Source organism: Crassostrea angulata, chromosome 2, assembly GCF_025612915.1.
Source record: "Crassostrea angulata isolate pt1a10 chromosome 2, ASM2561291v2, whole genome shotgun sequence".
Taxonomy (NCBI): Eukaryota; Metazoa; Mollusca; class Bivalvia; order Ostreida; family Ostreidae; genus Magallana; species Magallana angulata.
Window position 1 is genome coordinate 25,689,751 of NC_069112.1, and position 15,594 is coordinate 25,705,344.

Genomic DNA, 15,594 nt, shown 5'->3' on the forward strand with positions numbered 1-15,594 from the left:
TGCATGCCCTCATTTCTAAAGAGATAACAAATTTGACATTTTAACGCGTTCCTTATAATCACTACGGTTCTTTTCCTATCCATATTCAATGATGTTAATGCTCTTCAATTGGTTTCTCTTTTCAGTCCCTCTCTTGTGTTTGGCGTTCATTCCTGACAACACAGAAAAACTTACGTCTGTGATCGGTGAATTGACAGAGAGAATCGCCGATTTGGAGGTGAGATTGTCTACACAAGAACATATTAACATAAATCTGGAGTCACGGCTAAAAGTGCAGGAGAAAAAGAATCGAGAACACGAAGACCTCATTAATGCATTATCTGCTCGAACGTGCACAACCTCAAAACAGTCTGCTTTCAAAAGACAACAAGACGAAATGCTGCACAAAAACAGTTTTAACAGTAAGTCAAGTTTCGACAGGAAAAACACTGAATCTTCCGTTGCAATAACTTCTAAAAGGTCAACAGTTTCCAAAATGGGTGTAAACGAGCAAGTTATTAAACGTCGACATGGCATACATGATGCAAACAGCTTAATTAAAGATGTTCAAAACATTGACCGCGGTAAGGACAAGAAAGTAACGCTAGCATGTAAAAGAGGGGAAAAGTTGAAATGTTCTGTAGCTTCCATTATATAAATAGTGTTTGTTTGACAGGCCAATGCTTTTCGAGCGGTGTCAATTTCAACTGTTATCCTCCTAAACAGGCCCTTTTTATTTTATTATAATGAATGTGATTTCTACGGCTAACCGTACGCGCAAAATTTATGCGCATGTAACAATTCGTTGTTTTACCCGTTGCCAAGTGTGTTGATAACGCTAAGGGTAATAGAACGGATTATCAACTGCGTATTAACCAATCAAATTTCAAAAGTTAACAGAAAAGTATAATAATGAGCACTGGGATTGTATTGGTTTGTTTTTGTTGTTTTTTTGTTTTGTTGGAAATGGGGTTTTGAATCATAAAGAAGGCTGTTTTGATTGTAACTTTGTTTTTGATGTTTTCAGAAAGTAATAATTCGTCACATTAAAAGAATCATTTTTCTTGTTTGCTTAGATAGAGTCGCTTTCTATTCGTACCTTTCAAACACTGACATGCACCCCAAACCAAACCAGACGATAGTCTTCGATCACGTGGTCACAAACACTGGCGGGAAATTCAATTCCAAAACTGGAGTCTTCACCTGTCCTATACAAGGTGTTTATGCATTCTCGTGGACAGTGTACTGCAGTAATGGCGGCTATTTGATTTCCGAACTGGTGGTCAATTCACGGAGTGTAGGAGACATGCTCTGTAGCGGACAAGGGGACGACAATATCCGCCATACTTCAAGTGTAGCCGTGGTGGAACTTAATGAGGGTGACAGGGTGTATGTACGCACCCATCCCATAGCCGTGTTGAACGGTGTTCTATGGAGCGGCCCTACTTACTTTTCTTCTTTCAGTGGTTGGACTGTCATCTAGTGTACGTTCAAAGAATAATATTCAGAAGTTTGGTTGACGATATACGCTAGTTACTAGGATATGTATTTATTATTGTTTCTTTATCTATATCAAGAGGCGTGGAAATGGGGGTTACTGATCAATTGATTCAATATTTGTGAAATCAAAGTAATATATTAAGGTCTTATGGTGTAATTTTGTTCAGCTAAATGATTTTCCTCATTTAAATGGATAGTATAAATCTGAAGCTATCTTTCCAAACATCAGGGTTTTATTTAAATGGTGAAATGTATATCATACATTAATGTTTGTAAAAAAAAATGATAATTACACATCGTGTGTTACAAAGTTACTAATAACAGTTCAAAGTTTAGTAAAACACACAAAAATGATTAAATTATGATAAATCATAATCTAATCTTTATTTTGACAAACCTGCAATAGGAAATACCTGAAATAATGTTATCAGTTGTAAGCGAAGCCTTTATGCAGGCATGCTGCCTAACATGTGTACTTTAATGCTGCTGTTTTAATATTCTCATTGGGTTGTTAAACCGTTTAAAAATCATTTGCAAATAAGTTCAAATAAAAAAATCGGTTTAATATATAGTTGTTTATCAAGCTGTCAATGAATAAGTCAACAAAGTCTCTTTTTTTCAAAGATTATTTTTACTTCATTCGTCAGACTGACAAGTTTAAATATGTACATACATGACATACAATGACACAAACCTTACTTATATCCAAACCACCATCTTCATATAGGGAAAATGATTCAACAAATCAAATTCCATTAATCCTAATTGTTATTTCATGTTTGAATTTGTATGTAAAGTTTTCTTTACATTTTCCTTCTTTCGTTCTAGTACATGTGAATAATCCACTCCCCATTCAACACACGCACGGTTTTCAAAAGATTTAAACTTTTGCATAGCCCATTCTTATTTTCTACTTTTCAAATACAGGTAGTTTGCAATATTAGCTGACCCACTTTACCTTAAATTGACATTACATTATTATACCATCACAATTAATCATGTGCGGATCCAGAAAATGTTTTCGGGGGGTGGGGGTCTGACGGTTATTTGAGTTTACCGTGGGAGGGGATATTTATGCTAATTCTATAATGTAAATTTAAAGAAATTTAAATCTAACACAGGGTGAAGCTCTGCCATTCAATCAACTGAATGATAACTGAATGGTCTGGAAAGGTGACCGAATGGCACAAATATGCCATTCAGTCACATTTCAGTCACCTTTCAATTGACTGAATGGTAGAGATTCATCCTGTGATTTTGCCAGGTGTCCCCCCCCCCCACCCCTTACTCCAGATCCGTGCATAACAATTCATTCACCTCAGAGATCTCTAACCTGCAATAAACATTAACATGAAATCAGACATTTTTTTAAAGTTAGACCCAATACACAAAGTTAAAATAAATCAAGCAGGGTGTGTTACATGTTTGACTGAAGTATTGTCAAACTTATACCAGGCATTTATGGCATGACGGATCAATCATATGCTAAATAATAAATGTATATTGAAAACATTAGCCTTTATCATAGAAATAATTTGTCCAATTCAATGTATTTCAATAAAATTGTGTATTACCTAGTCGTTAATAATCAATCTAAAATATATTAAGGTAGACTTCTAGATTCTGAATATACGATAAAAGAAAATTCCAGCGACATGAGATAGGTAGAAAACATGAATTATAACATATAGAGGGTGAGTCTGAACCCTCCAACCAATTTTAAAAAAAATGTCTTGAATATACGTAAAATTAGAATTAGGCCTCGACCCCCCCCCCCCCCCCCCCCCCGAAACGCATGAAACACTTCATACAACTGTTTTAAAATAAAATCATTAAAATCCAACAAAATCCCAGATATGCGATATTAAATATCAAACCAACTCATTTACACGAACAAAATAAATAACTCTCAACCGAACGATCCGCTCCAGTATTGGATCTCATCACCTGACTGTGTCGAGTGTCTAAAAATAGACTGTAAACAAAACTATGTCAATATCACGAGTTGGTGACCGAAATCCCGGCGTCTAAGATCAATAGAACCGAACCGATTGTGACGTAACGGATCTTGTGACTCCGGTTCTTTGAATAAAACACCTGTGTTTTTGCTGTATGTCTGTCTGTCAGTATCGGATACTAGCCAGGTATGTAAGATTTGCTGTAGCTGGACTTTTTTTGTATTCGTGGATCTATTTGTACATGTATGTAAACACACAAGTTCAATTATTGGGTCACTGTTTAAATCTAGTATATTAGGGTTGTGTTTAATTTTATTTTGCAATTTTTGTTCATTAATTAAATAGTTAATCAACTGATGTTACATTATTTCTTTTTTTCATAAATTAAACTTTTTCTAACCACTTTTATTGTTCCTTGATCCATCATATTCAAATGTTAATACATGTTGTTATAAGACAAAATTGAATATTACTTCAGACTTAATGTTTGGTGAGAGAATGAGCGGTCAGGCATTTTAATTGTTGAAAGCAACTATTCACGCTTATAAAGTATATATATTTTTTATCAATATTTCGAACAGAAGAAATTGCACTGTTATCAGTTCTGTAGATATACAAATCATTTATAATTTTTTTTTTTTTATATTTCGGGGAGTCTTTTATTTCAACATGTGGAATATTTCAGTATTTTTTTTTCGTAAGTAAATACATGTGTTTGTTAGCATTATTTTAAATATTAGCAGAAACATGTATTATAATATAGTTTGTATAACGAGGTAACAAAATCATTCGGGTATTTGGCAATATTACAAGGGATTACGAGGGTTGTCCCAAAATAGCGTAGACAAGTGGCGTTATTCAGTTAATCGAAGACAAAGGAAGATGAAATTTGTGCCACAAAGGGTTCAAGAAATTTGCATTCAAATAATGTTTTAAAATCGAATATTGTTTGAGATTAAATTAGTGAAATGAAAGCATGTTAGATCAGAAGTTCTACATGCGGCGCAATGTCAAAAACAAAAAGTTAAAATCAACAGAATGAATTGAAAATTGGGCGGAAAAGTACTTTTCGAATGAAAAAATTCAAATAAAACATACACCGATATTTGATAATAATTCTATTATTTACTCAGAAAATGTTTTGGCTATAACAAAACTTTTAAATATTTTATAGCGCGTTTTGTGACAAGTTGAAAAGTTAAGTGGTAATAAAATGACGTTTTCAGCGTTTAAGGCGGCGCAGCAGTAACTGATACAATTTTGTAAAGACCATGAAATAAATCCTAAGCGGCTTTGGAAGTAAATGAAATTAACAAAATCGATGAGAAATGCGTTTTGTGAATAAGTAGTTAAACAACATTGAAAATATTTGAACAAGTATGATGACAATAAGTGGAAAAAAGAAACCCCGAACGATATCAATGGACGTCAAAATGTTGAACGACACATTTCGGTAAGACGGACGTTAGACAACAAGTAATACAGGGCAAGTTTGGAGCCGACAGATCTTTTGCACTTAGAAAATATTTAAAAACAAAACAAAACTAGAAATATGTATTGAATGTGCACGCAGAGTACATGTTCATAGATAATATTTTTTCTAAGACTTTTTCGGAAATAAAACGTAAATGTTATCGTGAACGATGTGGAGGGTTTAGCAACAACGTAATACTGGAAATTTTTGACGTCGTACATTGCGCCGCCTGACAAAACTTGTTGTTACTAATTATTCATTTTCTCGAGAAATAAATAAAGTACAGATTTGAACTTTTCAGCATTGTTTGCCAAATGGACATTGAAGAAAACATAGAAGTCTAATGAAATTGCAGTGAACAGATTATAAATTATGTGTCCTGTCTACATTATTTTGGGACAACCCTCGTATGTGTTCAAAATGTGAAGCAATGATATTTAATTTATTCCAAAAGTAAACATTTTCATTTAAAAGGTCATGTGCACTTATGGGTCCAAGTAAAAAGTGACCCAAAATGAAAATTCCAATTAAGCATTATTTTATATCTATTGATGTTTAAACTTTAAGAATCAACAAGTTTTAGCGCTGAATTTAGTGTATATAAATAGCACGAAGCTTTACTACATAGTAGGAGTCAGCCGACATTAGTGATTCTATAAAGTAAATCGAGGACGGGTATTCAATTCAAAGTCATTGTTCACTGTCAGACTAATCGTGTACAAACTTGTGGAAAAGACAAAACAGCCATTCTCCAGAAATGGTTCCAATTATGATATAATGTTGTCGCCAGCATTCATCACAAAATTATTATTTGCCGTTTAATGTATTTGGCTGATACTTTTCTCGGGAGATATCTACAGTAAAAATTACAAATTTTGATACCAAACAACATGCATTTGAAGTGTCAAATAACGGTGCGTCTTTTTACCCCAATGAACCCCAATGATACCCCAATGAACCCCAATGAACCCCAATGATACCCCAATGAACCCCAATGATACCCCAATGAACCCCAATGTTACCCCAATGATACCCAAATACACCTAATGATACACCTATGATACCAAATGATATCCCAATGATACCCTAATGAACTTTGAAATATTAATACCCCAGTGAAACTAAATGTGTGCATAGTTAAAAGATCTTCCGTGCAAGCGTGTGAATGAACACCGTACATGTATATAATTAATATCAAGGTTTTTTTTTTTCCTTTTTGTTTTTGTTCATTTTTGACCGAAAGTTTTCTTAATTCTTTTTAGCTCACCTGAGCCAAAGGCTCAAGTGAGCTTTTCTGATCACAATTTGTCCGTTGTCTGTCGTCGTTGTCGTCGTCGTCGTTGTAAACTTTTTCACATTTTCATCTTCTTCTCAAGAACCACTGGGCAGATTTCAACCAAATTTGGCACAGAGCACCACTAGGTAAAGGGAATTCAAGTTTGTTCAAATGAAGGGCCACGCCCTCTTTAAAGGGGAGATAATTGAGAATTATTGAAAATTTGTTGGCATTTTTCAAAAATCTTCTTCTCAAATACTATTCGGCCTGAAAAGCTTAAAGTTGTGTGGAGGCATCCTCAGATAGTGTAGATTCAAGTTTGTTCAAATCATGGTCCCCGGGGGTAGGGTGGGGCCACAATTTGGGGATCAAGTTTTACATAGGAATATATAAGAGAAAATCTTTAAAAATCTCCTTCTCATAAACTATATATTAGGCCAGTAAAGCTCAAATTAAAATGGAAGCATCCTTAGGTAGTGTAGATTCAAGTTTGTTCAAATCATGGTCTCAAGGGGTAGGGTGGGGCCACCATGGGGGGATTACGTTTTACATAGGAATATATAGAGACAATTTTTAAACATCTTCTTCTCAAAAACTATTAGGCCAGGAAAGCTCAAATTAAAATGGAAGCATCCTCAGGCAGTGTAGATTCAAGTTTGTTCAAATCATAGTCCTTGGGGGTAGTGTGGGGCCACAATTGGGGGATCAAGTTTTACATAGGAATATATAGAGAAAATCTTTAAAAATCTTCTTCTCAAAAACTATTAGGCCAGGAAAGCTCAAATTAAAATGGAAGCATCCTCAGGTAGTGTAGATTTAAGTTTGTTCCAATCATGGTCCCTGGGGGTAGGGAGGGGCCACAATTGGGGGATCAAGTTTTACATAGGAGTATATAGAGAAAATCTTTAAAAAAATTCTTCTAAAAACAATTTGGCCAAGAAAGCTCAAATTGGCGTGTAACCATCCTCAGGTAGTGTAGATTCAAGTTTGTTCCAATCATGGTCCCTGGGGGTAGGATGGGGCCACAATTGGGGAATAAATTTTTATATATAGAGAAAATCTTTAAAAATCTTCTTCTCAAAACTATTAGGCCAGGAAAGCCCAAATTTGAGTGGAAGCATCCCCAGATCGCATAGATTCAAGTTTGTTTGAATAATAGTCCAGGGGTTATGGTGAGGCCACAATGGGGGATGACTTTTTACATAGGAATATATAGAGAGAATCTTTAAAAATCTTCTTTTTAAAGACTATCTGGCCAGAAAAAGCTTAAACTTGTGTAGAGGCATCCTCGGGTAGTGTAAATTCAAGTTTGCAAAATCACAGTCCCTAGTGGTAGGGCAGGGCCGTGATGGTGGTTTGAATTTTTACATAGGAATAAATAGAGAAAATCTTTAAAAATATGCTGGGAAAGTTTTCGGTCCAAAACTTAGTACTTAGTGTGAAAGCACAGGTTATGCAGATTAAAGTTTGATGAAACCATGATTCCCTAGAGAAGAGTGGGGCCACGAAATGGGGGGGGGTTACTGTGAATTCATCAATATTCGTTGAATACCAATTTTCGTGGATTTCGTTGTTTAGTTGATCCATGAAATTAAATGTTCATTGAAATTCACTTTCAACAAACATTTTGTATTGATAGGATCATTGGCCACGAAATTATGTATCCTTGAAACTGTGGTTTTCAGAAAATCCACGAAAACTGATACCCACGAAAATTAATGAAACCACAGTATATAGGAATATAGAAAAATCTTCTTACAGGTACAACAACAAAAAAGGCTTGGTATTTACCAAAAAAAGAGGTGGATAAAAATTGGCAGATTTTCAACTTTTTTTTTTAGCAAGATCTATTGTACTTAGTTGCCAAGATATTTTGATACTGTAATGCTAATTTGATCAGAATTAAGGCAATTGTTGCTCAGGTGAGCGATGTGGCCCCTGGGCCTCTTGTTTTAAAAACTATTCTTTAAAATTAAAATAAAAAATCCAAACCATGGCTGAATATTTAGACGAGCTGGCAGGGTTTTAAAACTTCCACACTGAAATGGATGATATATTCAATTTGTTCCAATGTCAAATTTCTCTATAATTTTTTTATTACTGTCCCAAATAAGAATTTAAAGTAATTGGGGAGCAAAATTAAAAAGCAATTGGGGAGACAGGGGGTTATCTCATTCAACTTTCCTTTTTCTGCATTCATCATTTATTCGTAAAGACGTAGAAGTAAAAACTGAAGTCTTTCTCTAATGGAAAAGAATCAATATGTCTCTTTTTCTTAAAGTTATGTTGAACTAGCACAAATGACCAAAGCTCCCATCAGGACATAATTACAGGTCACAAACAATCTTTGAGTCAAATTTTAGCTTAAAAAATTCTAATAATTTCCCATCACAAGATGTGGCCCAATCGGTGAAAAAACGGCACGTAGTTGAAATTTCATTTGTTTAACATGTTGTTACATAAAATTCATTAAGTGTATCAATTATGAACATACTTAGTATCATTTAGGTATTTCAAAGTTCATTGGGGTATCATTGGGGTTCATTGGGGTATCATTGGGGTTCATTGGGGTATCATTGGGGTTCATTGGGGTTCATTGGGGTATCATTGGGGTTCATTGGGGTAAAAAGACGCACCCGTCAAATAATGTCAAATTATTTCAATAAAAAATCGGTTTGTGTATTTTTCAGCATGTCGCACGTGAATATTTCAATTTTACTACAATACTAAATAGCATTACGGTGATGAAAGAGACAATTAAAACTCATTTTTTATTTCAGCATCACATAGCGTGTTTTGTCAGTAAACACCTGTTGATAACAATATTTTCTTTCTTTTTTACCCCCGATTTATATATTGTCGCTGAAACAGTCCTGATTTCCGTAACACGTGTTTGACTTAAAAGTAAGCGATGATATTCAAAACAATATCTATTGATATTATAGTAATTGAATGTCATAGGCAAATTAAAAGAAAAATATATACAATTTACAATCGAAAATCTATGTGTTTTTTTAATCATCGATTATAAAATTGAAAATTGAGTTTGACGCATTTCAAAGCCTGACTTCCGTAACGCCATTTTCAACTAAATTCATGGCATTTGAAAAACTTATTCATGATGCCTTTCGAGAACACAGTATTCCGAAGCTATCTATCATCATCTGTAGAAAAATAATGTAATAGCATGGTACAGTGAGAGGAAAATTTACTAAAACCCCTGACCGGCATAACGTATGACATCCATAACAGTATTTTCAATCAGTGATATATGGCTCGGTTTTCCATCGATAATAATTTGGATTGTTCAGCGAAACAGAACATGAGTTTAGAAAGTAAAGGAACCTTGATATTCTTAACTGAAGCAATTAATATTTTGATACAAAGTGCATTTTTGAGAAAAATATGATGTGAGTGTGCTAAACTATCGAAAAAATATGAATCATTATGTGTAGATTTATCTGTTTTAGTTTATTTTTATTTGCAAGAGATATATCAGTTGCAGATTAAAACCAATTCACCTAAGACAATTTATCATTTGACAATATTTTTTAAATATTTGCTGCAGCGTTACGGATATCAGGGGAAAAAACAGATTTGGCATCTGTTCATTCCAGTGCTTCTTATGTATATTTTCCACGACGGATAATCTATTCTTATGTTTTAAAATCAACAAAGTGGTCATTTTTCATGTAATATTAGCATAATATGCTATTTATAGTTTACTCTATTGAAATATAGTGCATCAAGCTTATTGTTTTCTACAACATGTGATTTGATTAAAAAAAATATCAGGTGACCAAAATATATTTGGCTTTTCAAGGTTGTATTAATATGCATGCATGTTTATATCGAAATGGTATTATTCCCGGATCAGAATATTTGATAAATACTCTGTTCATGATTTTTTTTTTTCTAAACATGATTAGTTACGGATGTCAGTTTTTTTTAAGAACTAATACCCGAAATTTAAACTAGTAAGAGTTTATATATACTTGCGAAAAACAGACCTTATTTAGTTGACTTATTAGTAACAATACATATACATATGTATATATATGCATTAATACATTATATGCGTATATACATTAATGCAAAGCAGGCAAACATGGAGAAACATAAGTGAAAATCCGAAAAAGGTGAGATGTGGATTCAGTCAACCCATATTTTAATGGGGATAAGACCCCAGTTCCTCCAAATAAAAAAGGAAGTTTAGGAAAATATAACCAATAAATTTCATGACTATTTAAAACATCATAGGAGTAGATATTTGTGAAATTATAATCTCTGACATCCGTAACGAACCATCTAAGCTTTTTATCAAATATAAAAAGACAACTGATTTATATGTTTGATATTTTTACCGGTATATTTCATAACTGTGTTTGGTACATCCATCAGAGCGTGTAATTTTAACACAATTGGGTATTTCACTATTTTAGACAGATATTTCATGTCAACATTTTTAAATCTAAGTAATGTTGATTACATACTAATTACAGGAAAGAATTTTTTTTAAAAAGCGTGCTTATTAAGTTAAAAATGTATTTTCTACAATGAATAACCTGTATTTGATTTTTACTCTCTAATATTTGGTTGTAAAATGTATTGGAAAAAATATTTTCCATGAAAAAGGTCATTTGCTAACTTCCGTAACTTTGGGCCATTATCTTTAAAAATCCCTCTGACATCAATTTGAGATGTACAATTTCTCAACATCTCTATATTAATGTTCTGTTGTTTCAATATTTTAATTAAAATCATTGAACATATGAAATTGTTCCTAGTTTACATTTGAATTTGAATGAAAGATGATGCATTATTTTCTTTTCTATTGTTGAAAATAAAGATTTTCTTAAAATAAAGATATTTTTGAAAATATGTCCCCCTTAAATTTAAATTCTTCATGATTCTGTCAAATATGTCATTCGTAATCAATATGATATCAAACAAAAAGGCTAGTGATGTTTACTGTTATTGTACAGGCCGAGGATTAGTTGCATTAGTTCACTTCTGACTTCCGTAACAGGGTTTTTAATATGGTATTCAAAATCAAATATTTCGTGAACGAAGAAATTTTGGTGAGTCAAATTTCATAATTATATCGGCGAATAGTTGTACTTCAATATTATTACAATTAAAACACGAATATCAAAAGTTCATTTTTCACTGAAAGCAATCCCATATTTGGAACCATTTCTGGAGAATGGCTGAAAAGACGCATTATACATTTAGAAGACTCCTGTGAAAAAAAGTTTGCACAACATTAGGCAGGTACCCAAAATATGAAAAAACGTATGAAAATTTCGAGGATTTTCCTATAAGTGGCAGCTTTTACGTGCGTGACCCATGTTTGAACCCACTTATGGAATAAATTATTTCAAATAGTAACGTGGGTTCTACCTACATAAAAATTCCACTGAAAAGGGGCCTATTCTCTATAGCTTAAGTGCACTTGCCCATTTTTTATGAAATACGAGTCACCATGCTTGTAAATACTCTTTTCTCTCTCTCTCTCTCTCTCTCTCTCTCTCTCTCTCTCTCTCTCTCTCTCTCTCTCTCTCTCTCTCTCTCTCTCACATGTTAAAACGCGTTTTGATAATATCATTTAAATTGTGTATGTCTGCATTTTCATAGAATGTCTACTGAAAAAGAAACACTACAACGGCGTAGCCAGCCGGTACCAGGGGGACAACAAGCTCCACCAGCCCCACCAGCTCAGCCCCCATCGGGCTTCACACCCAACCCACAGGGCGCTAATCCAAACGGGCACCTGCCGCCACCATTACACGGGGCTAACCTTCCATCACAACCACAGAACCTACCACAAGGTGGCTATCAACAACAGCCGCAATATATATACCCACAAGTACCACAATACGTTTTGCCCCAGAACCCTTCGTTGTCACAGCAACCACCTACGGGATACATTCGTTACAATCTTAACCACCCAGTTCTGTTTCGTTCGACGCCAGCTCCAAAAAAATCCATTTTAGAGGCTTATCTGCTACTGATTGTGCTGGGCTTGTTCGGAGGACACCATTTCTACCTTAGACGTCCTGTGTGGGGTATTTTGTACTTTTTCTCGTTCGGATTACTTGGCGCAGGATGGCTGATTGATATTATTAGACTTCCGGTTTTGGTGTCACGATGTAATAACGACGCTTCACAACAAAACCCAAACCTAGCTAAGAAAAAGCATCTAGATGACGCATATGTGCTCTGGTTTCCAGGCGGTTTTCTAGGTAGGTTTTATTTTAGACAATAGTGAAAAAGCAAAAGGCAAAGTCAGGACTATATATTTGTTTTTCTTTGAAGAGCAATACCATTTAAAATGGATAAAATATTAATGGTTGAAATACATAAGAATAAAATATTCAATAATCTTATAAGAGTGGACGAGTGCGCGTTATATTTACAAGCATAGTAGATGGAAAGATAGTATTCATAATTCATTTGATATATATTTTTTTTAAGTAACGTGATAACAGCGTTAAACAACCTTCTTTTTCTATTCAGGTCTACATCATTTCTACTTGAATAACATTGGCCTCGGAGTTCTGTATTTGTTCACTTTCGGACTCTTCGGTGTTGGTTGGTTAATTGATGCCTGTCTGATGCCATACCATGTTAAGAAAGCCAACTCAAACATTCCAGATTGCATTGAGAAAAGCGCAGCCGCGACTTGCATCCTAGCTGTTTCTCCTGCGGGACTCCTCGGGGTTCATCATTACTATTTAAATAGAATCGGGTTCGGGCTTCTGTATACTTTCACTTTCGGTATTTTCGGTGTTGGTTACATTGTTGATTGGTGTCGTTTCCCAATCTTGCTCAAGCGCTATAACAAAAGTAAAGAAATTGGTCACACTTCCCACAAACACCTTGATGACGCCTATCTCCTTTGGTTTCCACTTGGATTTCTCGGGTTTCATCATTTCTACCTAAACAGACCTGTTTGGGGGCTTCTGTACATGTTTACCTTCGGTTTGCTCGGCATCGGGTGGCTGATTGATTTATGCCGGATGTGGAAGTTGGTAGAAAATTGTAACAAAGAAATCGATGAAAGAGTGCATCTTACCCGGAATAATCGGAGTGTAGCTAATCCCAACTATATTCCAGGACAGTATTATGGCAACATGCCGACAACAACTGGTAAGAAAATAAATGTAATTGTTACAAATTATAAACCCCTTCATAAATATGTATAAAACCCATTTTCAGTGCTGCAAAAGTATGATAATACACTTAATGCCGTTTATAAATCTTTTGGTAACTAGTCTCTGATATCCAAATTATTTCTTCGTGAATGTACAGATTTCTTTTTGTATTCTATGTTTTACCCATTTTAATGGCTTCCTTATATCTTAAATCTAGTTGGAGGTCACGTGCCGGTCAGCTACGGTCAGTTTGGTCCCTGTCCACCGGGATATTCCAACCCACATCCGGGGATTTATCCAACACAACAAAACGGTGAGTTGACAAAAACAATAGGTAAATGAAAACAAAATCACTGTTAACAAACATTTTAAGAAAATTGCGAGCATCGAAATGAAGTCGTCGCTAATAGACATTGGCTTTAAGTATCTGAAACTCACTTAATCGGAAAGATTAAGTGAAATTATCGAAATAAAAAAAAATTATGTTGATTGTGTCTTTAAGACAAAGTGTCATGCATGATTTAGGTTCATCCTAATTAGGTATTTATGAATGAAGTAATTTTCAAGGTTATGTAAAACTGAAAAGGTACATAAACTAATTCTTGCAGTCAATATTTAGCAAAAATTTCATCTATTTGAGCTGATATTCTACCAATACATACTCATGTAAGAGTATCTTTTTCAGTTTATAAGTAAATCTTTCAACAGTGGATAAAAAGGCGAATACATGTTAATGTACATATGATTACCGCTAAACTAAGAACGTTTATTATAGCATTGAATCATGATTTTTTGAAGTATACACTCTCATAACTGCAGCGGTGTGTGCATACAAATTGAGTAACGCGCGTTAGCGCGTTATGAAAATTTGTATGCACACACCGCTGCAGTTATGAGAGTGTATACTTCAAAAAATCATGATTTAATGCTTATATTTACATTTTTTTAACTTCTTGCCTTGTCTGCAAATGCGATTCATACCTTAAAATTCCTATCTTATCCTAAGGGTAAGTTAATATTAATGGAAGAGCCACAGTAACAGCCACAAGCGTGAACTTTGATTTTCGCTTGTGACGTTGCAGTGTACAGCGTTTAACGTTTGTGACGTCATAACAAAAACTCGTCAATTTGACCTTTGACTACTTGTTGCATTTAGAGGCATTTGAAGATCACAAAAAACTAATGGAAACTAACTAACACAGTAGAATGTAAATATAGTCCTTTATATCATCCAATTCTCTAAACACATCATATTATTCTTTAATCTTCTTTGAAAAAAAAAGAGAACAGAAACAAAGGGAAAACACTCTCACTTTGATTAATATATTTTTAAAGAGCACATTTTAATATCACAATATTGAATATGCTATTCTTTTTTTAACAGGATATGGTTCAGTTCCTGGAATGAATGAACAACCCCCTCCATACGAGGCCGCGTCAATTCCTACCAAAGGTCACTAGTTCAAAGGTCAAGGTCGCGATATAATGGCCTTTATGCAATCGACGTCACTAGCGTCCAAAGTTTGTTTTGGAAGTTTTTACAAGTGTATTTGATATTACATTGTAGTGTAGGAAATTTGTATAATGCATACATTAGATGATCTAGCTATATCCGATGTATGACCGTATTTTGTTATCATTTAATATTATGATGCGTGGAATTGTTTTATCATAGCATATCTGGTTCATGTCTGGGCTGTAAAAACACATATAGCATAGAATTACTTTACTTTAGGTGTTAACTGTAGTAGAATAAAATTATCTTTTGAAAAGGTTTTAATGCAACTACATGTGTTTTAAAGATTTAAGTTCTTGTAGTGCCATTACGATTTTATTGCCTACCTGTATGTTACATATACGTTTTGCTTGAGCAATAAAAGTGTTTTTATTGTGTTTGACTAACATACCTGCTAATTTCTTTTTAATATATACGCCTGTTATATCTCTACAACTATTAATATAGCTATGGATAATTATGCAAATGTCATAATTTCCTAAAGAAGAATAACTTCCTTGAGTTTTGATTAAGTGAGTTTTATTATATGATTAGTCTTATTGCCGACTAATTTACAGAAACCCCTTATTTTCACCGGTAACAGTTTACTCGAATTATATTACCCAAACATAGGAGCCCCTTGTGCAAGTAAAACAGTTTATTATACTAATATTATATGATAAATACTGAAATCTGATTGGATAAGACACAGTTGATAATCCGTTCTATTACCCATAGCGTTAGCAGCGCACTTG

At 34.1% G+C, this 15,594-nt stretch overlaps 2 protein-coding genes across 3 annotated transcripts; both read left to right on the plus strand.

Moving 5' to 3' along the window:
- The first annotated feature begins 88 nt into the window (after nt 1-88).
- Nucleotides 89-2,052, plus strand: LOC128171782 (complement C1q-like protein 4). Of its 2 annotated transcripts, none has more exons than XM_052837567.1 (2): nt 89-563; nt 1,056-2,052. In XM_052837567.1, the coding sequence occupies exons 1-2, from the start codon at nt 89-91 to the stop codon at nt 1,460-1,462; spliced, it is 882 nt and encodes a 293-aa protein (XP_052693527.1). In that variant the 3' UTR covers nt 1,463-2,052. The 2 variants fall into 2 exon arrangements, with proteins under 2 accessions (XP_052693527.1, XP_052693529.1); XM_052837569.1 differs by having other exon boundaries at nt 89-401.
- A 1,414-nt stretch (nt 2,053-3,466) lies between these two features.
- LOC128171765 (uncharacterized) lies at nt 3,467-15,248 on the plus strand. The gene is made up of 5 exons (XM_052837547.1): nt 3,467-3,623; nt 11,825-12,432; nt 12,707-13,339; nt 13,562-13,657; nt 14,729-15,248. Exons 1-5 carry the CDS (start codon nt 3,592-3,594, stop codon nt 14,803-14,805), a joined length of 1,446 nt encoding a protein of 481 aa, XP_052693507.1. The 5' UTR covers nt 3,467-3,591; the 3' UTR covers nt 14,806-15,248.
- The last annotated feature ends 346 nt before the right edge of the window (nt 15,249-15,594 follow it).

Bases quoted from the DNA above. Each gene is read 5' to 3' on its own strand.
- LOC128171782 (XM_052837567.1), top strand. From the start codon at position 89: ATGATGTTAATGCTCTTCAATTGGTTTCTCTTTTCAGTCCCTCTCTTG. The intron at 564-1,055 runs GTAAGGACAAGA...TTGTTTGCTTAG, and splicing joins TGTTCAAAACATTGACCGCG to ATAGAGTCGCTTTCTATTCG.
- LOC128171765 (XM_052837547.1), top strand. From the start codon at position 3,592: ATGTCTGTCTGTCAGTATCGGATACTAGCCAG. The intron at 3,624-11,824 runs GTATGTAAGATT...GCATTTTCATAG, and splicing joins CAGTATCGGATACTAGCCAG to AATGTCTACTGAAAAAGAAA. The intron at 12,433-12,706 runs GTAGGTTTTATT...TTTTCTATTCAG, and splicing joins GTTTCCAGGCGGTTTTCTAG to GTCTACATCATTTCTACTTG.